A 22,719-nucleotide genomic window follows, 5' to 3' on the forward strand; every position below is an offset into this window, starting at 1 on the left:
GGGAGGCAAACTTGGTACTTCTGCCCGGTGCTGCCCCAGCCGCCCACCCGGCACTCCCATCCTTCAGGAACTCTCCGGAGCGGGCTCCGGGTGCAGGGACACACACACCACAGGCGCTCGCTGCAGGTTGTGATAAACGGTAGGAAGGAAACAAGCCAAGACCTATTTTAGGGTAGCCAAAGAAGACGTGTCTGAGAAAAGGCAGTAAGGTCTGGGGAGGCAAAGTACTGAGTGGAAGGGGGATTACTACCGGATGGAAATTAGAGGAAACTAGTGTTCATTAAACTAGCAGCTTTATTGCCTGTCACAGTCCCTGTCTTCACTTCAGGAGGTTCCGAAGTGCTTGAGGGAGGAAAACCTGTAAGAAATGATGGAGGTCAGGGAACAGGCCTTGAGAATCCTGTACTGGGGTCAGGGTGAGAGTCTGGTCAGCCTGGGAGGCAGAGGCCACAAAGGTCAGGAGCGGCTCTGCCTCTGGCCGCTGTGCCGCACTGCTCAGTCCTCTCAGCTCCTGGGTGACCTGGGCCTCGACGGCCAGCCACTCCACGGTGCTGTCTCCACCTCCACCTCTCTCCTTGGTTTGCTGCTGCAAGCGTCGCCGGGCCCGCCGCCGCCCCTGCCACACTCGGTGCCACAGGGCACAGCGCCAGTTCACAGAGCAGAGTGACACCCCCTTCCCTGTCTCACCCTGAGACCAGTCTCCAGCTGCCTCGAGTCCCCTGGGCTCCTGCTCTGCCAGTGCTGCATGGCCCGACTGACCCTCTTCTCCAGGGGCGAGCTGCTTTCCGGGCATCTGGGTTGGCTCCCCTGGCTGCCCAAGCCTCTGCCCCCAGTCCTGTACCATCTCTCCAGCCTCTACAACCATTTCCTCCACCCCGTCTTCACTGTGATCCCCGATACATCCCTGCTGCTCCTCCTGCCCCTCCTCACAGCTTTTTTCCTGTCCATCTAGTTTCAACCTTTTGCTTGTCCCTCCCTGAGGAGACTCAGGGCCCCCCCTGTCAGACCGCAGTCTCTTGGTTCCCTGTTCTATATGGCACCCTAACGCTTCCCTTAACACCTGGGCCAGGGCAGCAGTGAGCCGGGTGAAGGGGGCAGGGGGTAAGGGGATGGGTGTTGCAGACAGCAAGGAACTAGGGGAGCTGGGCTGCAGAAGGGGGAGCAGCCCCCAGTCCCGGCCCCGGGAGGAACGGCGCTGGTACTGGAGGCTCCGGCAGTAATTGGCTGCCGCTCGGCAGCTGTTCTGTAGGCGCCCAGCTACCCGGCTCGTCACATTGGCTGCCACATTGTGACTCAGGTCAAAGGGGTCCTGGAGATTCATGGGGCCAAGGCGCAAACCCTCCCAGCGATCAGAGGGCAGGCCCCCTGCCACAGGCAGTGCCTGACCCTCCCGCAGGGACAGCAGTGAGCCACGAAGATCCCAACAAGAGACGCAGGAGAAGAACTGGGCTAGCAGAGAACCTGGAGGAGGAGGAAGACCAGGCAGAAGGGGTTACTTAGAGGCCAGAAATGAAATAGGCCTGCACTAGACGCATTCTCTACGAACTTTCTTTTCCCTTCCAAGGAGTTCAGAAGAGTGTCAGAAGCCAGACTTCTTTGATCTTTATATCAACAAGAGGTCCAGCCTCTCTCCCCCCATGCCCCGTGTCCCCAGCAACCTCCTTCCCCAGATGCTGCTCCTTCCCTTCACCAGCAGTGTAACCTTGAGCAGCCACTTAAGTGCTTCAAGCCATGGCTTCTTCATCTGCAAAATGATATTAAGGATACTAGCTATCCCACGAGGTTGCTGGGCGAACCATGCCAGGCCAACAGTAACTGCTGGATATGACCTATAGTCGCGTTTAACACCATTTACTACTACTCCAGAGGGTTCCCCAAACTCACTGAGGGGCTCCTTATTGGTGCTGGGCTCCAGTCTTGAGGCATCCCTGGGGAAACTACAGTCCCAGCCATCAACCTCCACCTGCTCACCCTCCCCTGCAAAGGGAAAAAGGTGAGGGTCAGCCGGAAGCAGGAAGATTTGGGGGTGACAGCAGAGATCTCATTCCTGGGGCAGCTTAGCGCGTCAAAATGAGACACAGAAGCGGAAAGCCGAAGCGAACAAGAAAAAGCGGGTGGCGGCCAGGCCACTGTACCTGCTTTCTGGGTGAGCTGGGACACAGTGGGCAACACAGGAGGGTCCCTGGTCTGAAGGAAATAGATCACGAGCAAGGTCAGGGCGTAGTTACTGAGGAGGGGGCCACTTCCTGGGTAAACAAGAATTCCAGTTAGATTGGAGATGCATCTAACACCCGGGCTGGTTCTCTCAACCCTCGTTCCTGTACAAACCCCCCTCTCTTCCCCGAACCCCCACCTTTGCCCCAACGCCAGTTCAACCCCAAGTCTGTCCTGATCCATTCTCACCTGACAGCCCTCGACCCTGAGCCCAGCAGCGCAGGGTGTACACCAGGGGCCGAACTCGCCCATCCAACTCTGAGCAGAGACTCAGGAAGCGAGAGTTATGCAGGGCCAGCCTGGAACAGGGACAAGGGCGTCAGTGCTGGGGACCCTCGGAACGATCAGCCCAGCCCTTGTTCCAGGCCTGCAGAACGGGGGTCCAGCTGGAATAAGGCCAAAAGAGGGTTTCCCAAGTGTTTGCTGACCCAGTCATGTGAACGGGCAAGCAAAGAAAGGGCAAGCAAAAGGACGTCACAAGTGTTCAGGAAACATGACCTCCTATATGCCTGTCCTAGACCAGACGTTAGAGAAGGTTTCCTTACAGAACTGCTCAAAGCCTTTCATATGCAAAGAAACAAAGACTGGAAGGGAGGGAGAAAGACAGAAAGAGGAAGTAGGGAGAGGGGGTGGGAAAGGAGAAACTGATTTGCACCTAATTTAGCATTTCCCAAACTTATTCAACACTGGAACTCTCTTCTAAATCCCCTAAAAATAGTATTCGAAGGAACACACTTTACATTCGTGAAAGTGGATGCCAGACGGGAGACACGTGGCAGAAGAGGGCTGGGACCCAGCTAGGATAATCTCAAGGTTCAGCTAGTGCTTCCCGCCCCCAAGCGCTCTCTTCACCCATCCCAGAATGCTCAGCTGGACTTCCCCAACCACCCCCTATACAAAGGTACCGGTTACTGAGGGAGACGTCACCGTGAAGACCTGAAGGCCGATGGCAAAACTTGACCACAGGGCGTCGGGCAGTGGGCACAGTTTGGACTCGGTACACTCCAGGGACACAGCCCCGAAGAATGGATCCCACCAACTCCAGCATGGCTACTCCCTCTGTTTTCTCCCCCCTCAGGGCCTCTGCTAGTTCCAGGGCCTTTCCCAGGTCCCCCTCTCCCCGGTCCTCTTGCAGTGGTGAGGCTGGAGGCAGGGACTGGGGAGAGGCGAGGGTCTCAGAGGCCAAAGCAGAGTCCGGAGTCTGGGGTGCCAGTGAAGAGGAAGGAGTTTCAAAATCCAGGGCTTCTGAGTCTTGGGGAGACGGAGGCTGTGAGTCTGGAGGGGAAGCCAGGGTACAGCCCAGGGCTTGAGGATCCAGTGGTGATGCAAGGGCTGAGTCCAAAGATGGAGACTCAGGGGCCTTTGGGGCTGGCTGCGGGCAGAAATGGGTTCAGTGAATATTCATCTCTCCTGCTGTCCCCCATCTGGGCAACATTCCCCAGAATATATCTATTACTGCTTATATGGCAGGTTCCGTTCCAAGGACTTTATATATATTAACTCAGCTAATCCTCACAACCCCTTTTAAAATTAAACATAACTTTAAAAAAAAAAAAAGATTGTGTTTATTTTTTTGACAGAGAGAAAAAAAGAGAGCACAAGCAGGGGGAGCAGCAGGCAGAGGGAGAAGGAGACTCCCCTCTGAGCTAGGAGCCCGATGTGGGACTCGATCCCAGGACCCTGGCATCATGACCTGAGTGAAAGCAGACATTTAACTGACTAAGCCACCCACCAAGTTTCCCTAAAAATAACTTTTAGTGCCACAAAATAAATGGTCTGTATTCTACCAAGATGCCACTGTCATGAAAGATAAAAGGCAGAGGAACTGTAAAGGAGGCTGAGGGGCCAACACTAGCCTGGGACTGGGCAGCTGATGACTGCAGGCAATGGACTGCAGACTGAAACCTCAGAACATTTTACACCTGCGCCAGGGAACACATCCGTCCTTGCTAATGGTACTGTGGCTGTACCCAAGGATGCCTTTCTGTTTCCCCAATAGATACCAGACTATTATGGGCATCGTGTATGTTCTCAAATGACTCTGAAAATATAAAGTGTGCGTGTGCATGTGTCTATATGTAAGGAGAAAGAAAAAACAGACTGATAATTTTTTTTATGTATATATACTTTTTATTTGACAGAGAGAAACACAGCAAGAAAGGGAACACAAGCAGGGGGAGTGGGAGAGGGAGAAACAGGCTCCCCACTGAGCAGGGAGACCAAAGCAGGGCTTGATCCCAGGATACTGGGATCATGACCTGAGCCAAAGGCAGACGCCTAACAACTAAGCCATGTAGGCACCCCTAAATTTATTTTTTAAATAACCCTTTTTGTGGTGCCCCTGGGTGGCTCGGTCAGTTAGGCGTCTGACTCTTGGTTTCACCTCAGGTCATGATCTCAGGGTTGTGAGGTCAAGCCCCACATCGGGCTCTGCATTCAGTGTGGAGTCTGCTTGAGATTTTTCTCTCCCTCCGTCCCTCCATCCACTCGAGCCCAATTTCTCTCTTTTATTTAATATAAATAAAATATTTTAAATAAGGTAGCAAGTATATGAAAACTCTGTACTTTTTGCTCAGTTTTGCTGTGAACCTAAAGTTGTTCTAAAAAACAAAGTCTATTTGGGGCGCCTGGGTGGCTCAGTGGGTTAAGCCGCTGCCTTCGGCTCGGGTCGTGATCCCAGGGTCCTGGGATCGAGCCCCGTGTCGGGCTCTCTGCTCAGCAGGGAGCCTGCTTCCTCCTCTCTCTCTCTCTGCCTGCCTCTCTGCCTACTTGTGATCTCTCTCTCTGCCAAATAAATAAATAAAATCTTTAAAAATAAAAAATAAAAAATAAAAAACAAAGTCTATTTAAAAAAAATACTAACAACCTTTTCCTATTCCAAAAGCAGAATCAATATATTAGATGTTAGAAAATACAGATAAGTAGGGGTGCCTGGGTGGCTCAGTCGTTAAGCTTCTGCATTCGGCCCAGGTCATCATCCCAGGGTCCTGGGATGGAGCCCCACTTTAGGCTCCCTGCTCAGCAGGAAGCCTGTTTCTCCCTCTCCCACTTGCCATGCTTGTGTTCCCTCTCTTGCTGTGTCTTTATCTGTCAAATAAATAAATAAAATCTTTGAAAAAAAAATACAGATAAATAAAGACATAACCCCAAAATTTCTTTATGTTCTTTCATATATTTCTTTTCCAAAATACAGTATTATATACGCCTGTATATAAAAACAGAAAATTCTGTTTTTCTCCTATTAACAATGCCATATATCCTGTGTCAATTCGTATTCATCCTATCTAATACCCATCTAATACATTCACATTCCTGCAATTACAGTAACCCTTTCGGTTCCATCATCCCTGTTTCACAAAGGAGGAACTAAGGCATGAGAGAGACGGTGCTCGCGCAGAGTCCCATAACCATCCCCACTGACTCTTCCCAGATGCTTCCCCAGTCACTCACCTGGGACTCTTCCAAGTCACCCAGATCCAAGAAGAGGTCAAGATCACAGCCATGGACATCAAAACTGTTTATGGAAGAGCCAAAAGGATGGACCACACAGCCTGGATGCCGAGCAGAAAATAAAGGCCGAGCGACATTAGAGAGGAGTGTGGGGTGGAAGAACACAGTGGGGCACAAAGAACGAAGAACAGCCCAATAAATGCCTCTACCTGAGGGAGAACTGGGGGATGGGGGACGGGGAGGGGGGACAGGGAGGGCTCAGACATGATAAAGGAAGTGACTCACCGGGAAAGAACTCTGTGAAGACCTCTTGCATCAGGGCTACCACGAGGCTCCGGAGCTGTCGCTCAGCCTCCGACAACTCCCTCAGCCCCACCAGCTTCACCATTTGTGCCCCCACATCCGGGGCCTCAGCTAGTGCTTTGGCCAGCTGGTCACTGTCAGGGGCTGCTCCTTTGGGGGATTTGGACGCTGGGCTCTGGAACTCCTTCTGCTCCCTTGGTCGGACCCTCAGGCGATGTCCTCCCAGGGTGTGCTGGGGCTGCGACAAGACAGCTTCCCGGGTCCCAATGTCCCCCATCTCCACAATAGCAAACACTCCCTGGCAAACCACAACAGAGGCAGGGATCATGGTTTTGGAACAAAAAATCCAAACACATGGTTTGACACTGAGTGGGATTCTTTAAAATGGGGACCATCCTATGAACTGGGAATATCTGCTTAATGTTTCTGGAACAGGGAACATATTAGAAAACCGATTCTCTCCCTCACTCCCCCCACACATTTTACCCCCCTCCCAGTCTGCCTCTGAAAATCCCATTTTACTTATTCCGCTCTCCCCTGCTCTTACCAAGGACATGGTTTCGCTGCTTATACTCTGAGGCATCCCCTAACTTTTTCTTTTAACTTAAGTAGACCTTTCAGTGTTGATTTAGAATCCATATAATGAGCCGTGCTAGGTGGAAATATAAATATACCCTACCTTGAACAGACTTCCTATCTAGAAATAGCAGCAACATGACACCGTGATGCTATGATCTGGTTGAGTTCCATGATATTCACTGGGAGACAGATAGATTTCTTTTTTCTTGTAAAGATTTATTTATTTATTTATTTTACAGAGAGAGAGAGTTAGTTCACAAGTAGGCAGAGAGGCAGGCAGAGAGAAGAGAGAGAAAGGGAGAAGCAGGCTCCCTGCTAAGCAGAAAGCCCAAAGCAGGGCTTGATCCCAGGACCATGAGATCATGAGCTGAGCCGAAGGCAGAGCCTCAACCCAATGAGCCACGCAGGCACCCCTTTTTTTTCTTTTTAAAGCAAAATGTTACCAGGAACAGGAAAAATACGACTGCCTTGGGGCAAAAGTCCATATCCTTTCACATTCTCTTCAGTAGTAAGGACAGAGCCTCATCCTGCCTGTAACAAGATATGTATATTAACCAAGACAGTGTGATACCGGAGTGCCTGGCTGGCTCAGACCCTGGAGCCTGCATCTCTTGATCTCGGGGTCTTGAGTTCAATCCCCATGTCGGGTGTAGAGGTCACTTAATAAAAAAGGAAAAGATGATGCCTGGGTGGCTCAGTGCGTTAGGGCCTCTGCCTTTGGCTTGGGTCATGATCTCAGGGTCCTGAGATCAAGCCCCACCTCGGGGCTCTCTGCTCAGCAGGGGGCCTGCTTCTCCCTCTCTCTCTGCCTGCCTCTCTGCCTACTTGTGATCTCTCTCTCTCTGTCAAATAAATAAATAAAATCTATAAAAAAAAAAAAGAAAGGAGAAGAAAATAGACAGGGTGACACTGGCACAAAGACAGTCATTCAGAGGAAGGAAATAAAACAAAGACTCTATAAATGAAGCCCATACCTCTATGGTCAACTGATTCTCAATGAAGTTGTCAAGTCTGTTCAATGAGGAAAGAATAGCCTTTGCAACACATGGTGCTGGGACAGCTGGATAGCCACATGTGAAAGAACGATATTGACCGTATCTTACAGCATATAAAAAATGAATGAAATGGGGGGGTAGGGGGGACAAGGGGGAGCAGCCTCACCGACACACAGCTTGATTCACACATAAGGAGTGATAAAATATTCTGGAAGGATAGGTAAATATACTAACAACCCCTAAATTCTGTACTTTTTTTTTTTTAATTTATTTATTTGACAGAGAGAGATCACAAGTAGGCAGAGAGGCAGGCAGAGAGAGAGAGAGGGAAGCAGGTTCCCCGGTGAGCAGAGAGCCCGATGCGGGGCTCGATCCCAGGACCCTGAGATCATGACCTGAGCCGAAGGCAGCGGCTTAACCCACTGAGCCACCCAGGCGCCCTAAATTCTGTACTGTAAAGGTGTGAATTTTATGCTATGTAACTCACAACTCAATCGAAAATACAAGCGCGGGGGGGGGGTGCTGTGCCCTTTCTACCCTCACCTCCACCCCACGCCAAACAACGGCAAAGAACCATAGTGAAACCAAGAAGAAAGGCAGCCACTTGGACCCGCCCAAGCCAATGTTCTGACTCTGAGGATTCACACTACTCACCAGACTGCAGTTCAACCGCAACTATGCAATCAAAGCCCCAGCTAGAAATCAGGTGTGTCTTTGCCTGGCCTTGTCTTTGCATGCACATTTCTCTCAAGAAACTAAAATTCAGAGAAGTTAAATAAGTTGTATTTAATAAGACTGCCTCCAAATAAGGGCTTAATGCCCCACATCTCCAATGTCCCAGTGACTCCCTCAAGGAAAAGTGGAAATGAAATGAGATATTGTATGTAAACCATTTAGCACATGATTGGGGCATAACTGCTCAATAAAAATTTTAGTCATTATTGTCAAAATAATTAGAAGCCTCAGAAAGATGAGGTTTAAGTTCAGAAAAAAAGGTCATTCTCGGGGCACCTGGGTGGCTCAGTGGGTTAAAGCCTCTGCCTTCAGTTCAGTCATGATCCCAGGGTCCTGGGATCGAGCCCAGCGTCGGGCTCTCTGCTCAGCAAGGAGGCTGCTTCTCCTCTTTCTCTGCCTGCTTCTCTGCCTACTTGTGATCTCTGTCTGTCAAATAAATAAATAAAATCTTTAAAAAAAAAAAAAATCTTAAAAAAAAAAAAGGTCATTCTCTACAACTGAAACAAATACAAACAAAAACAGGGATACGGAGTTTTTTGAAAAAGGAATCTGGGGCAGACATTGCCAACTGCCCTCCCAATATATATTCTGCCTTTCTTTCTTACTAACAGAGTCCCAAAGGTTCAGAAGGGCAAGGTGTCCAGCTTAAAGAACTTCAATTCCCAGGCTTACCTGGGGTAACCATGTGATAGAATTCAGGCCAAATAAAATCTTTAAAAAAAAAAAAAAAGATATTTTCCTGGAAAGTAAAGAAAAGCAGGGGAAGACGGCACTAGCCTTTTATATTCTATCCTTCGGACTGCCCCTTTCTCTTAGCTGAAGATGTGCAAACAGCATTATCACAACTAGGAAGGGAGAGTCAGGTGCCAATAATGACAGAGCAAGAAAACTGTAAAGTGCTGGAATGCCCAGGACTGGACTTCTTGGGGGTTTTTTTGTTTTGTTTTGTTTTTCAATATTTTATTTATTTATTTGGCAGACAGAGATCACAAGCAGGCAGAGGCAGGCAGAGAGAGAGAAGAGGGAAGCAGGCTCTCTGCTGAGCAGAGAGCCCGATGCGGGGCTCGATCCCAGGACCCTGGGATCATGACCTGAGCCGAAGGCAGAGGCTTTAACCCACTGAGCCCCCCGGGCACCCCTGGACTTCTTGCTAAGGAGAACAATTAAACCCCTTTTGGTAAAGCCTCTGTGGGTCAGTTGCCGAATGTGATCTCTAAGAAAAACACACCCAGCCCGGCCTAAGAGAAGACGTGGGCTACCAAAGCCATTTGGAGTCACCTAAGCCACGCCTACACAACCAGAGCACAGTCTCAGAACTATAATATGACACAACAGTCTTCCAAAGAACTAAAGAGAAACCGACAAACCATCTGCATAGAAGACCAAAAGGACTACAAAGAAGCAGCTTATTTGTCTAGCACTGTCCAGAGGACAGGGTAATTTGACCAACTAATTTTAATACCTCTCACTCTAAGTTAATAAACTGCTAGCTGGTTTATAAACCAGTCTCTTGTGGGGTTAGGATAGATTTCCCGATGGTGTGGCCTTAAAGCACCTACTTCACTGTAATACTCATTTAACTGTCTACTTTATTCACTAGACAATGAGCTCTGAGCCTGCATGGGCCACATCCATCCCATTCATTATGGAAAACATAGCTCTTAGGCACCTGAGTGGTGCAGTCATTTAAGCACTGTCTCTTGGTTTCAGCTCAGGTCATGATCTCAGGGTCGTGAGATCCAGCTCCATGTCAGGCTCCGTGCTCAGTGTGGAGTCTGCTTAAGATTCTCTCTCCCTCTTTCTCTTTCCCTCTCTCTCAGCTCACAAAGCTGGACTGGTCCAAGTACTGTGGTGTCCATCAAGGAAAGGCCCCACAAGGCACCAGCTGAAACAGGGCTGCTGGTTTCTCTCTCATTTCTTTTTGTATGTGGCACACCGGACTCATTCTTTATCCCAAGAGCCATTCACTCTACCTTGTCCTTGTCCATGACAACACTGGCCACGGGTCCAAATGCCTGGAAGTACTGAGTGAGCTGAGCAGAATCCACATCCCGGGGAAAGCCACTAACAAACACACTTCGGAGTCCCTGGGCCTTTCGGGCAGCTCGTAGTTCTACCAGGTGCCGGTGCTTCCGGCCCCCCAAATGGGCATCTAGGCTGGGTCCTGCAAAGATAATCGCAAAACAAAAATATCCAAATCACCCTTCAGTGTACTTACATGCTGGCTTTACCTAAATGCACTCCTAACTCCTACTAATCCTTCCAAGCCACAGAAAGTGTGACCTTTGAATATATAAAGTCCTGGCTCTTTTCACCTTCCTCCCTTGTCCATTTGCCTATAGAAGATATTCTAAGTGGTCCCCAGGAGAACTAGCTACAAGTTTCTTTTTAAACCATCTCTAAGTACTAGGTAGAGCAACACCTGCAAATTGTAAAAAAAAAAAAACCAAAAAAAAAAACAACCAGGAAACTTAGCCCGATCATGTACAGAAGAACTAAACAAAGCAAGATCCTAGACTACTCCCTCAAGGATGATCTCTAGGTATGGTACAGAGATCCCAAGTGCAGAATTTGAGGTCACACTGCCCAAGTTTAAATCCCAGGTCTGGTAAACTATGTGAGATCTTGGGCAAGTTACTTAACCTCTCTGTGCATCAGTGTCCTGGATGAAAGCATTAATATTTTATATTAATAGTACTTACCACAAATTGAAAATATTAATAGTACCTACCACAAGGGTCTTTTTTTTTTAATTTTTTTTAAAATTTTTTATTTTTTATAAACATATATTTTTATCCCCAGGGGTATACCACAAGGGTCTTATGCAATATAGAGTACCTGGCACAGTCTGATACATGTTGAACATGGGAAAAGTTAGCAATTATTATTTTTATTAAATTCTGGGTCAGCTGTTTATTGTCACCAATGTATATGTTGGACCAAGGAAGACTATGCTGGATTTTTGACTTGCCTCAGGGGGACAAATAGTGATAATGCCATTCACAAAGAAAAAGAACAGAAGATCTTGTTTAGGGAAGATCAGGATTCCAGACTTCAGAAGTGGAATTAGAGAGCGTCTGGGTGGCCCAGTCAGCTAAGCATCTGTCTTCGGGTCAGGTCATGACCCCAGGTTCCTGGGACTGAGTCCTGCATGGCGCTTAGAGCCTGCTTCTCCATCTGCCTCTCCCCCACCCCACCCCCCGCCACCCCGCCTAACTTGTGCATGCTCACTCTCAAAAACAAATAAATCTTTAAAGAAGAAGAATGGGAATTTGAGGTTTCATGGAGTCCCCCGGCGCTGTCACACGAGAACCCTGTCTACTTTGCCAAACCCACCTCCTGGTCATGCATGCCATGCTCCTTCGCATACCTCTACCTTTGGGTAGCTCCTCTGTATGGCTTCCCTTCGTTAATTACTACTTTCTCTGTGATCCTACTGCTCTCCAAACATACCTATTGAGCATTGGAATTGTCCCCACCTCTCGATGGTGAGCTCCTTCATCTCTGAATCCCCTCAGCCCACCCGAGAGCCCAGCGGAGTACCAGACACAAAGGTGGCGTCCAACAGAGACTGTTTAAAAGGGAATAAGATAATGAAATTTTCGTTGTGGAGACTTCGGATACTAGGAAGGAGGGGGTAAAGTGGTGGGACTTCCGCCACTCTCCAATCCCTTGTACAGGCGGAGTAAAAACGGAGACGAGTGACCCTACCAACCGACTTGTCAAGAACTATGACCTATACCCCTAACTTTCGCCAGGACCCACAGACGAGAACTCACAACCACCCCCTCACAAGCCACCGCTTACGGTTGGCTGTAGTAACGTGGCAGAGGCAGCAGCGGAAACCCCCACGGGGCAACGACTGGACATCCGAATCCACTGCCGCCATCGAGACTCTCCAGTACCGACAACACACAACCCGTTCCGCTACCGCCGGAACTCACGCCTACAAATCGCAAGGCGCTCCGAAGCAACTTCCGCCAGCTCATAGGAAGTGACGTAGTATCGACCATCGCGCAGACATACTCCTCCGGAAACAGCTTCTTCGACTCAGGGTTCCGCTTTCATCCCCGTAAAGTCTCTTCCACCAGCTTCAGGAAAAGCCGCCCATCTTTGATACTTATCTGCATGCTGTAAGCCGATTGGTGTGCTCTGAGCCATTCAGGCGTTGATTGGCCCAACAAATCATGAATATTCATGAAGGCGGCCACAAATGCCTGCACCGGGGCCCTTTGAAGTCAACCCACTGTTTCCCTGCTGCTTGGCTGGGGGCGATTCCGCGTGTATCTTCCCTCTAGGGGCGATAGGGACCCGCGGCGCTCCATCCTCAAACCCGTATTTACCTGGCGAATAAAGGCGGAGGATGAGCAGACTTCACGAAGCTCCAGGCTGTTCCTGGACTCCCGAGTTCCTTAGGGCTGCTACTTTCTCTCTGCCCTCAGTCCTCCTTCCAAATGGGTGTTCTGCGACCACTTCCCAGCCGGGTTAGGGATCTATTACCCCACTGGGCGCCTCCCAGACCACTCAGCCACAGCCAGATTGCTGCGGCCCCGTGAGTCAGGCTTTCCTTCTGCAAGAGTGGGCGCCGGAGTCACCGGCCCACCCAAGGCATGCGGTGGGACCCACTATGCCTTCAAGGCAGCGGAGTGAGGATATCGTTCAGAGGATATGCTGCTTTCCCCAGACTGGTATAAGTGGTCAGTTCCTCCTGATACTGCCCAGGTGTAAGCTCGGAATGGGGAGAGTGAAGGGGCTATGGAGCCCAGGGGCAGAGAACGGGATGGAGACGACTCAGAAGGGCTAAGTAGTTCCTGCTGTGGTTATCGGCCCACAGCTCTGGACTGTGAAAAGCACACCTGACCTAAGGCAAACACCTGAAGGTCTATAACCTTAAACAATTCCCAACTGTTGAGGCTGTTGCCCTACAGGGAAGGAAGTGCAGAAGGACCACAGAGTAAGTTTAACTTCACCTACATTCTCCAAGGGTGTGCCTCCTGTTGGTCCCTGCTCAGGCTTCTGTTTCCCAAAACCAAGAAAGCAGGAGACGGTTCTAGAGTGGGCCCCACTATCAAGGCGAGTGCTGAGGCTGGTCTCGGGAATCCTTGAGTAGCAATCTGTGCAAATATACCACAGAGCTGGGTGGTAAGAGACTGCAATACCCCACCCCACCAAAATAGGCTGCATCTTGCCCTGGTCTCTAGCAACTCCCAGAATTTCCTGAGAAGAGTAAGTGTTGGGAAATAGAAAAGCACCTTCACACTTCCCTTCCTGTGGAAGCCACCAACCATCCAGAGTCCTCTCATTCCAACTGCTCTGAACAAATCTGTGTGTCAAGAGGAGCTTGGGTTCCAGCACCACAGGGATCTGGGAAGCAGTTTGAGTCACAGGAAAAAGCTAGCTGGAACAGGCTGCCTGTCCCTGCTGCCTGTCTCCTAAAGCTGTTCTTGGGGAAAGTCCCGTCTGTACCTCCTTTATGATGCGCTGTCCTTTATTTTGCCAATTGCATACACCACCCTCTCCCCTCTCCACCCCCCACAGCAGAGAACAGTTGAGCCAGGAGAAGCTGAAGAAAACAGCTTTTTATTTGTTACTATAAGAACCAATTACAGAATCCGAGGTTAAAAAAACGGACAAAAGATCTTTATTTCTGAGAATTGGCGTACAAAAGGTGGAGAGGGCACAGGGAGGGAAGGAAAAGAGAGAGCATGGGCTGGGGCTGATGCCAGCTTAGGCTTAGGGGCCTCAAACTCCAATTAGGAAAGTCCGGACACCGGACAGGAAGAGAAACCCCCATTAGAAAAAAAAGATAGACATGGCAGTCATGGCAGTGCACGTCCCCCTCCCCCAACCACCACCTCCTATCCATTTACTCTTCCCCCTCCCCCATCCCCTTTCACAAAGGGAGGCAAAATTTTTAAAAAATTAAAAAACCCTCCCCCCAAAACTGTCCAAGACAACTGTGGGTCCTACCCCCCAAAACAGGCTAGGTTCCCACAATGGGTCAAGTTCCTGCAGTGTGCCCTCCACCACCAGGTGTGGAGAAGCGTGGGAAAGGGACAAGCCTCCAAGTGGAAACACCAGAGGGCGCCCAACCCCTCCCAGGACACACACTCACTTGCTCCCTCCCTCACTCACTCCTCTGATACTAAAGGGAAGGGAGGTTGGATGCCCTGGGCACCCGCCCTCTAGCTTTCAGCCCACCTCCCTTCCCCCACAGATGCTCAATCCTCCAGGACAATGGGCTCATTGGTGCTGGCAGGATGTGAGGGTGCAGACAGTGGGACTGGAGGCCGCACTGCAATCAGTGGTGGCTTCACCTTCAGGGGCAAGTTGGGCCGGCGGGCAGCGCGCCGCATTTCCAGATGGGTCAGGGCCTTCCGCAGGGCCCTGCCAGGAAAAGAAGAGTGGAATGAAAAAGGCTAGTAAGACTCTTGAGGTGAAACCCCAGATTTCAAACTCCAGTTCTGCCTTCTGGCCCATTCTTTCCTGACATCCCCATCCCGTACCCATTCCTCCTGGAGCTGGTCTCGCGCAGAACTGGCATTATCCTTACCCACCAATCTGGGCTGTCAACCTCTCAGCCCCTCCCATGGTGGCCTCCCTACCTGGTATCCTTTGTGGCCACAAACACCACCGGATTGGGGGCATCAGCTGGGTTTAGTTTTTGACGCTTGGCTGCTGGCTGTGAGCCGGAACGAATCCCTGAGGCCAGAGGCCTTCCGTTGGCAGAGAAGGGGACCCCTGCTCCTGCCATCTGGAAAGTGGGGGGGGGGGGGGGGGGGGGCAGCACAATGAAAGAGGACTCACAGATCCCAATCAGAAATCAAAGCCCACCCCATCAGTCTGGCTCACTCCAGCTGTCAACTCACAGTTTCATAGGCCCGTTTCACCATAATGCCCCCCAGACCCCGGTTCTGGGTCAGCTGGTTTCTGTTGATTGGCGTCTTGGTACCCCGAGGTGTTTTTGGTTTCAGAGGCGCCTGGGCCACTGCCAAGAAAACATAAGAGAAAACTTAAAGAACTTTCATGCTTTCTCTTCTCTATGTAGTTTCCCTGGGCATCCCCAAAAGCAGTGATGGGGAGAGGGGTCTGTCAAGCAATTCGCACATGAGTGTGATCTTATCATTCACTACGGGTAGTTTATGAGAACTGTTATTAATGAACAAAAGCATAGGCTGTTAGACTTAATCTCGTTGGACTTTGATGGTGAAAGGATGACAGAGAACCTGCCACCACCTGACCGGTTCGTCCCCTACCCAAATCTTTGACGATGGTTGCCAGCGGCAGCCGCACCAGAGGATGAATCTTCAATGGAGTCTTCGCAGCCTTAGGAAGTCGAATGGAGCCTAGAGAACAAAGAAGAAAATTCTTGAAGGGGCTTCGCTATTCAGGCCTCTCCTATGGCCAGGAGCCACATCTACTCGCCTTCCCAAGCACTGTGGCCTGCCATCCCTGCTGTCATTAGACCTCCAGAGAACAGTGGTCTCTGCTCTGCTTTCTGGCCAGAGCATCCCGACCTGCCACTAGCCCCACCACTCCTGCCCTTACACTCCGCCTTGATGGCATTGGCATTGATAGGGGCATAGGGTCGTCGGGCAGCCCTCCTCGGCTGTAACAGGTCCCTGCACATGCGTCTGGCCAGACGGGTCAGCTTTGTGGTCTGGAGCAGGAATGTTTGCCTGTTCTTAGCCAGCAGCTTGGCCCGGTTGGCGCTAGTCGTATAGGGAGAGAGACTCTGGGCTTCAGGTCTAGACAAATGACCCCTCGAGTGTGGCTCCTGGAAGAAAGACATGGGAAAAAGGGTGAGCCCGGATGGACACTGGGGCTCTTCTTTCTTCCATTCTCCACAAAAAGCAATTTGTTCCTGCCTGATCTCCTCACTGCCATCCTGACCTCCCCATCTCTCCAACCACCACCAAGCACCCCCTCCCCACCCACATGCACATCAAACCATCACCATTTAAGGGGTTGGGTGTTCTGGCTTTCACCTAAAGCTCCCATCAATATGCTTAACTGCTCTCCCCGGCCTGCTCCCCATCAGTCCTTACTGTTGTTCCCCGAGCAGCTCCCTCAAGCTGGGTCGGGGTCTTCAGCCCCCCATACTTCTTCCAGTAGATCCAACAGGAAGCACAGAGCCGGCACTGCATGTTGGGTGGGCCCCAGGCGTACCACTGGGCAGACTGTGTGGCTGCAGGAGCACGGAGAGAAGGAGGAAGTTTAGGAAAAATAGGTCACCTGAGCCCCTCAGGTCCTTGGGCCAGAGAAGACCTTACCCACCCCCAACATCCCTATCCTTCCCTGGAACTCACTGTGGCAGCTCTCGCAAGTCAGGCCTTTCTGGAATCCAGCCCCATTCATGCCGGGTTTCGAGCCCACAGAGATGATCTGGTTAGGATTTGGCTTAGTACTAATGGGAACAGTGTGGGGAGAAACCAGGAACTGGTCAAGGAAGAGAATCCTATTTCCACCTCGTGTCCATCATCATTTGACTCTTTGACCCTGACTCCCACCCACCGCCAATCTCTGAGAAAAGCATGAGCTGGAGGAGAGAGAAAAAGAATGCACCAGCCTCCCCCACCTACCACACTTACTAGGTAGGGATATAGACTTGTTTTAGTTTGCTGTCTGCTTCAGCAGCTTTCAACCTTTTCTGCAGGAAGGGAAAAAAGAAAGGAAGAGGCGGATCAGAGCATCTCTGCAGGAGGATGTCATCAACTCCCCAAGGCAGAGGTGAGCAGGAGGCCCCTGGTCCAGCCTCCCCAGCCCAGCCCGTACCTGCTGAATATAGCGGTCTGTGGTTTTCCACATGTAATAAAACTGGACTATGCTGGCGAGTGACTTCCAAGGCAGCTAAGGAGACAGAGGGAAGAAGCAGAGCTGGCATCTGGCCCCAGGTCCTGGTTCCCTCACCTGTCATCTCTTCCACCTCTCCGCCCGGCCCCATCCACTTACGAAGTCCTGGCGAATATCATTGAAGTCCTTCCCGTACTTCTCCAGGGCCTCCTCAAACAACATGGCCTCGGAGGCAGACCACTCCTCCATCTCATCCCGACAGAGCACCGGGCCCCCCTGGGGCACCAGGGTGGACATGGCTTTAGCCAAGTCATAGCCGTTCCTCTGCAACGTATCCATCGCATGGAACTACAGGGAAGGCAGGAAACAACGCTGACGGCCCAAACCCCTCTGTGCCATGCCCTCGGAGACCCTTCCTCTCCGGTCCCAGGGCTCGGCAGGTCCCCAAGGAGCCCAGAATGTCTGACTGCGCAGCCGTATCTGCTCACCAGCGTGATATCTCGGGAGGCGGCGGCTGCACTCATGTGCAGGCTTGGCTGCCGAATGGAGCTGCTGCAATCCAGGGCTCTTGCAAAGGTGCCCACAGCTCTGAGGGAGAGATTGAGAAGTCAAGAAAGAAAAAAGGCATGAGTGGGCTGAGGAACCAAGCCAAATAAGGAAAACACCCATGCCAAGAAAAAAAAAAAAAATCGAGTCCACCTCTGAGAATTCGATGCAAGATGTCCACACCGCCCCCAGCCCATCTTCCCCATCCACCCACCCCTCACCGGGCCACCACGAGAAACTGATCAATCTGCCGGTCTGTGAGAGGGTTGTCTGGGTCCCAGACCTTCATCTCCATCTTCTGTTGGTTCCGATTATCGGATTCCCCTGAGGAACAGGGCGATGGCAACATCAGGGACAGGGAAAGGAGGGTAAGTATCTCGACACAACAGTACCTCGTTCCTCCTTGTCTCCCGCTCGGATTCTGTCAGCCCTCTCAACTCTCAGACTTCTCCTCCCACCTGTGCCCAACTGTCCCTCTCAGGTTCCCAGGGTCTCGTCGCATCAAGGTGGCAGGAGAGAGTCATGAAGACAGGGCAGCAAACTATTCCACAGCACACCATTCACAGACACTACTGTGTTCTGTGACCCAGCAGCCGTATGGTCTGTCCTGTTGCTTACCCTCTGCCAGGCGATCTGGGATCTCAGCTTGGTATTTGCAACCAACTCTGATCTCCCCCTGATCAGCTAGAAGTGTCTTCTGCACAGGGTCAAACACCAGTGAATAAAAAAAGCAGTCCTGGAGACGGGAAGAAAAGGTTAGCAGGCAGCAGTCCTCAGGGGCAGAGGGCAGTAGGGAAGACCCAGAGTTCCCAGAACAGGCAGTCTGTCAGCCTACACCTCGGCACAGTTCTACTTTCCTCTGGCCTCGTTGGGCACACCCCCCCCCTCCTCCCAGGACCTCTCTCTCACCTCCTTTTCCAGGTATTGGCTCAAGATATCCGTCTCATTCAGGAGGGTCACACTGCATTTCCCTCTACAGAAAAGAGGTCCGAAAAACCTGGGTGAGCTCCTCGTTCCCTCTCCACAGCATCTCCAATACACCCCCCCCATCTTCTGAACAAGTGCAAGCAGGCCACAGTGGCCTGGATCATCCCGTACCGTATGTGTGTGGCTGGTAACGATTCAAACTGCCGAGAAAGAAAAAGCTCCCGGTGCTTCAGCTGATGTCGCTGCTGCTCCGATACCCCTGGCTGCTTTGATTCTTCCTCAAACTCCCCTGGGAGATGAAGGAGGAAGAAGCCAAGTCAGAAACTAATTCAGAAAGAAGCCACCCTGGAAACTCTAACCCAGGGAAAACACCTTCTATTTACCAGCTGATTTCTCCGCATTCCCCAGGTACCTGCCTCTCACAGCTTTAGTCCACCAGCTACCCCACTTAGCGCTCTTCCCCATCACAGCGCTCCAACTCCCCATCGCTAACGTTTTGGGAATAGCTGCTGAGAGTGCACAGAACGCCACAGAAACCCATCCCAAACCCAGGCGCCAATGCTCAGAAGCCACTCATAAAGCACAAATCTGCCCACACGAGGCCCGACAAGAATATCACACTTGTCTCTCTTGCTAAACCAGCCTGAGGTCCAGAAACCCTACAAGGTGAAAAATCATCACACAAGGTTGTGCTTACCAGTTCTTTTCAGATTTCAGGACTCTCTTTCCTCTTAAACATCATGCAACCCTAACTACCCTTCACTGTCCACTTGGCTAATGATAAGTTTGTGGGGCTTCCAAGGCCAGGACCTCTCAAGCCAGGGCCAACACCTTCTTCCCCAGGCACTGCAACTCTACCCTGAAACCTTGGTGGAAAGGGTTAACTTGGCTGGGGGCCAACCAAACCAGGAGGGGGCAGGACAGCCACAGGCCCAGGCTCATTGGTGCATTGTTTCCAACCTCAGGGAGAAGGGGGGTGGTGGGGGTGCAGCAGGCTCCACCCCTCGCCTGTGTGCTCCGGAAACCCTGGGCTAAGGCAAGGGGGGGACCACACCCCCCCACCCCCTCTGATTGGACAAGGCCAAGGTCAGCCCCTGCCAGATGGGGCTGTAAACCCCAGAGGGCCAGAGAACTTGGTAGGCCTAGCTCCTCCTTAACCCCTTCATGCCCAAAGCTGCCTGAAATAAGGAAAATAATTTCAGAAGGAGGAACACGAGGAAGAAAGAAAAGAAAACCAAACAAGGAAAGGAAAAAAGAAACTAAAGAAAACAGAAGGAAATATGTTTTTTAAAGGAAGATGAAAGCATAAAGAGAGGGAAAATAAGGCAAAAGGCAAAGATGTAAAATGGAGTGGTGAGAAGACAGAACAGCTGAGGAAGAGGAAAAAGGGCAAGAAAACTTTCCTAGCTTCCTATTCTCTCCCTTCAATGTATTCTCATTACCTCGTGATCACAAAATTAGGCTGTTTCCCTATTACGCAGGCTTCTAAGTACAAGCTCTTCCTCTTCAACCTTGACGTTTACAATCAGCACTCACTGTCCCAATGTACCCAAAACTGTCCCCAAGGGGTCCTGCTTCTCTAAACCCCTTCCCCATCCCCTATTTAAATACTATCATCTCTTTTACACCCTTCATTCAGATACACAGTCTCATACAAGCCATTTTCTGGCTTTCCTTATCATGGTCTCTCCACCCTGCTTCCAACCCCAACGTGTAAAAACAGGCCTCCCTCCGCAGACCAGGCATTTCCCACCCCCAAACTCACACCCCTACTTTTGGGCATGCTACCAGGGGAAACACCTGCAGGGACATGCCTGGACCTCAGACCATGGGGAGGGGGAGTGGGGGGGGTGTTAGGGTGAGGTGGGGGTGCACAGACACTCACTGGCATTGCTATCAGCCAGGCTGTTGAGGCTACTAGAAATGTCCCTTCGCCGGAAAAGGCACACAACCTTTGCCTCCACGTTTCCGTTTGCAGTCTAAGGGGATAAAAAAAAATGGCAGTTAAAATTGGTCATTTTAAAGTGGAAACTCAGGGAGCCTAGGTGGCTCAGTGGGTTAAGCCGCTGCCTTCGGCTCAGGTCATGATCTCAGGGTCCTGGGATCGAGTCCCACATCGGGCTCTCTGCTCAGCAGGGAGCCTGCTTCCTCCTCTCTCTCTCTCTGCCTGCCTCTCTGCCTACTAGTGATGTCTCTCTGTCGAATAAATAAATAAAATCTTTAAAAAATAAAAATTAAAAAAATAAAGTGGAAACTCATAAAGAAGAAACTAACCACTGTGAATAAGGTTCTAAGGGGTGTAAATAGAAAGACCCGAAAAATTCTGAATAAAGAGACTTACACCTATGGACAGACTTCTGAACTTTTTTTCCCCCCAGACTTTCCCTTTCCTTAGACCCCCAGAGATAGAATAGGTACGTTCCCACCCAACTCTCTAAACCTTTCCTGAATACATCCAATGAATGAATGGATGAATATGAATGGGCACTTAGGATCCCTTTGGTTCCCCGCCCCCACCCCCTGGCTTCCACCTGAAGTTAGTGACCTCAGAAGAAAAAGACACCCCCCCCAAGGGGTATGGGGAGGCAGGACAGGACAGAGGTGGGGCTCTGCTCCACTCACCTTGTTGAGCTCCTCAATCCGTCTAACCAGGTAAGGATTGCTAGAAGAATTTTCAAAATAGACGTAATCTGTAGGAGGAGGTGGGGAAGCATCGGGAAGATCAGAGGAGGTGATGGGAAAGACTGAGCACCAGGGTAGGAGAAAAAGTAGGCCTGAGAGGACCAAAGGATAAGGGTCCAGGTAGCGAGGAGCCTGAAATGTGAAAGTGCAGAGACTACCAGAAAACAAGGGGTTCCACCCGTGACCACCTAGTTCTTTTATCAAATCCTTCACTCAAAAGTGAGCCTTAAGAGACGAGAAGCAGTCCCCACAACTCAACGAAGGAGTTGCACCCCTGTCTCGGCCAAGAGAGCAATTGTTACTGACTCTAGCGCAGGGTCCTCATCTTTTAGATCCCAGGCGCACAATAACGACCGGGGGGCGGGGAGGAGGAAACCGCCCGTCGGTTCCCGCTCAGGTGGCAGAGCGGTCGCCTCGGGCCGCCCCCCCCCCGCGCCCCCTGCGTGCCCTGTCAGTTCCTTCGGAATCAGTTTCCCAGGCCCCACTCCCCGACCCAGGGGCTCCCCGACGCGAGCCTGAGAGTGCCGTCGGGGCTGCCCGCAGCCTCTCCGGGAGCCGCGGCGCCCCGCCGCGCTTCGCCGGCCCCGCACCCTCGCTCCCCGTGTTCCCGGTTCCGGTTCCGGTCCGCGCTCGGGACCACGCCGCCCCAGGCGCGGCTCCCCGTGCTGCCGGGTGCCGAGCCTCTCCAGCCCCGGACCCCGACCTCTCCCTCCGCGGACCCCGCAGCCCCTGCGCCCGGTACTCACCCCCCACCCGGTACATGTTGGCCGCCATGGCCGTTCCCGCCGCCGCCTCCGGCCGCACAAAGGGGTCCGGGAGGCTCGCGGGGGCAGGGCTCGGCTCGAGGCGAAGCCCCGAGCACGGGGCTGGCGCTTCGCGGAAGTCTCGGTCGGGCCCGCGCAGCCGGCACCTCCGCTGCCTCAGCCGTCGCGGTTCATCCCGGCCCGCGCTGTCGCCGCCGCCGCCGCTACCGCCTCACTCCCGGGACGCCGAGGCCAGCGCCGGTCCGCTCGGCCTCTTCCGGAACGAGCTCGGCTCCCGCCGGACCGGAGCCAGGCTCCGGCTCCCCCGCCCCCCCGCCGTCCTCGCCAAGCCCCACCAGACGTAGGGCTCTGCCGGCCGCCGGGAAGGCTTGCCCTGCCCGCCTCGGGGTTCGCCTCCTTCCGGAACACCTTCGGCCGATCCGGAGAACAAGGCCCGGCGCTCGGCTCAGGTCGGAGAGCGAGACCCCAGAGCTCGGCTACTTCCGGAAGAGATTCGGCTCCCTCCGACCAACCGCGGCCCGGCGCTCGGTTATTTCCGTTGCAGCTCGGCCCCTCCCCCGAGGGCGGGAGAAGAGTTGGGCTTAACTCTCTCCTTGCCCGAGCCCCACAGCTCCGCCTGCGGCCCCGAAGGACTCGCGCGCCTTCGCGCTCCGCCGGGTTATTTGCAAGCGGCTTTGCCTGTTATTTGCATGAGTGGCCTACGCTCCCCTACCCTTTCCAAACTCCTCTTT

The 22,719-nt window shown here is 51.9% G+C and overlaps 2 protein-coding genes across 3 annotated transcripts; both read right to left on the minus strand.

Annotated features, from left to right (window-relative positions):
• Positions 1–276: 276 nt before the first annotated feature.
• Positions 277–12,242, minus strand: TUT1 (terminal uridylyl transferase 1, U6 snRNA-specific). 2 transcript variants are annotated; one of them, XM_013044546.2, is made up of 9 exons: positions 12,084–12,242; positions 10,250–10,440; positions 5,950–6,265; positions 5,665–5,765; positions 3,120–3,586; positions 2,404–2,513; positions 2,136–2,246; positions 1,885–1,977; positions 277–1,461 (listed from the first exon to the last, which is right to left on the minus strand). In XM_013044546.2, the coding sequence occupies exons 1-9, from the start codon at positions 12,163–12,165 to the stop codon at positions 320–322; spliced, it is 2,613 nt and encodes an 870-aa protein (XP_012900000.2). In that variant the 5' UTR covers positions 12,166–12,242; the 3' UTR covers positions 277–319. The 2 variants fall into 2 exon arrangements, with proteins under 2 accessions (XP_012900000.2, XP_044919436.1); XM_045063501.1 differs by lacking the exon at positions 12,084–12,242 and adding an exon at positions 8,196–8,296 and having other exon boundaries at positions 10,250–10,367.
• Positions 12,243–13,894: 1,652 nt separating this feature from the next.
• MTA2 (metastasis associated 1 family member 2) lies at positions 13,895–22,499 on the minus strand. Its single transcript, XM_045063508.1, has 18 exons — positions 21,971–22,499; positions 21,165–21,232; positions 20,428–20,521; positions 18,714–18,831; positions 18,525–18,588; positions 18,234–18,351; positions 17,837–17,939; positions 17,558–17,657; positions 17,229–17,417; positions 17,052–17,126; positions 16,868–16,926; positions 16,586–16,683; positions 16,325–16,464; positions 15,825–16,053; positions 15,533–15,622; positions 15,146–15,264; positions 14,882–15,030; positions 13,895–14,663 (listed from the first exon to the last, which is right to left on the minus strand). Exons 1-18 carry the CDS (start codon positions 21,996–21,998, stop codon positions 14,498–14,500), a joined length of 2,007 nt encoding a protein of 668 aa, XP_044919443.1. The 5' UTR covers positions 21,999–22,499; the 3' UTR covers positions 13,895–14,497.
• Positions 22,500–22,719: the final 220 nt, after the last annotated feature.

Source organism: Mustela putorius, unplaced genomic scaffold (assembly GCF_011764305.1).
Source record: "Mustela putorius furo isolate JIRA1106 unplaced genomic scaffold, ASM1176430v1.1 tig00000127_pilon_pilon_pilon, whole genome shotgun sequence".
Taxonomy (NCBI): domain Eukaryota; kingdom Metazoa; phylum Chordata; class Mammalia; order Carnivora; family Mustelidae; genus Mustela; species Mustela putorius.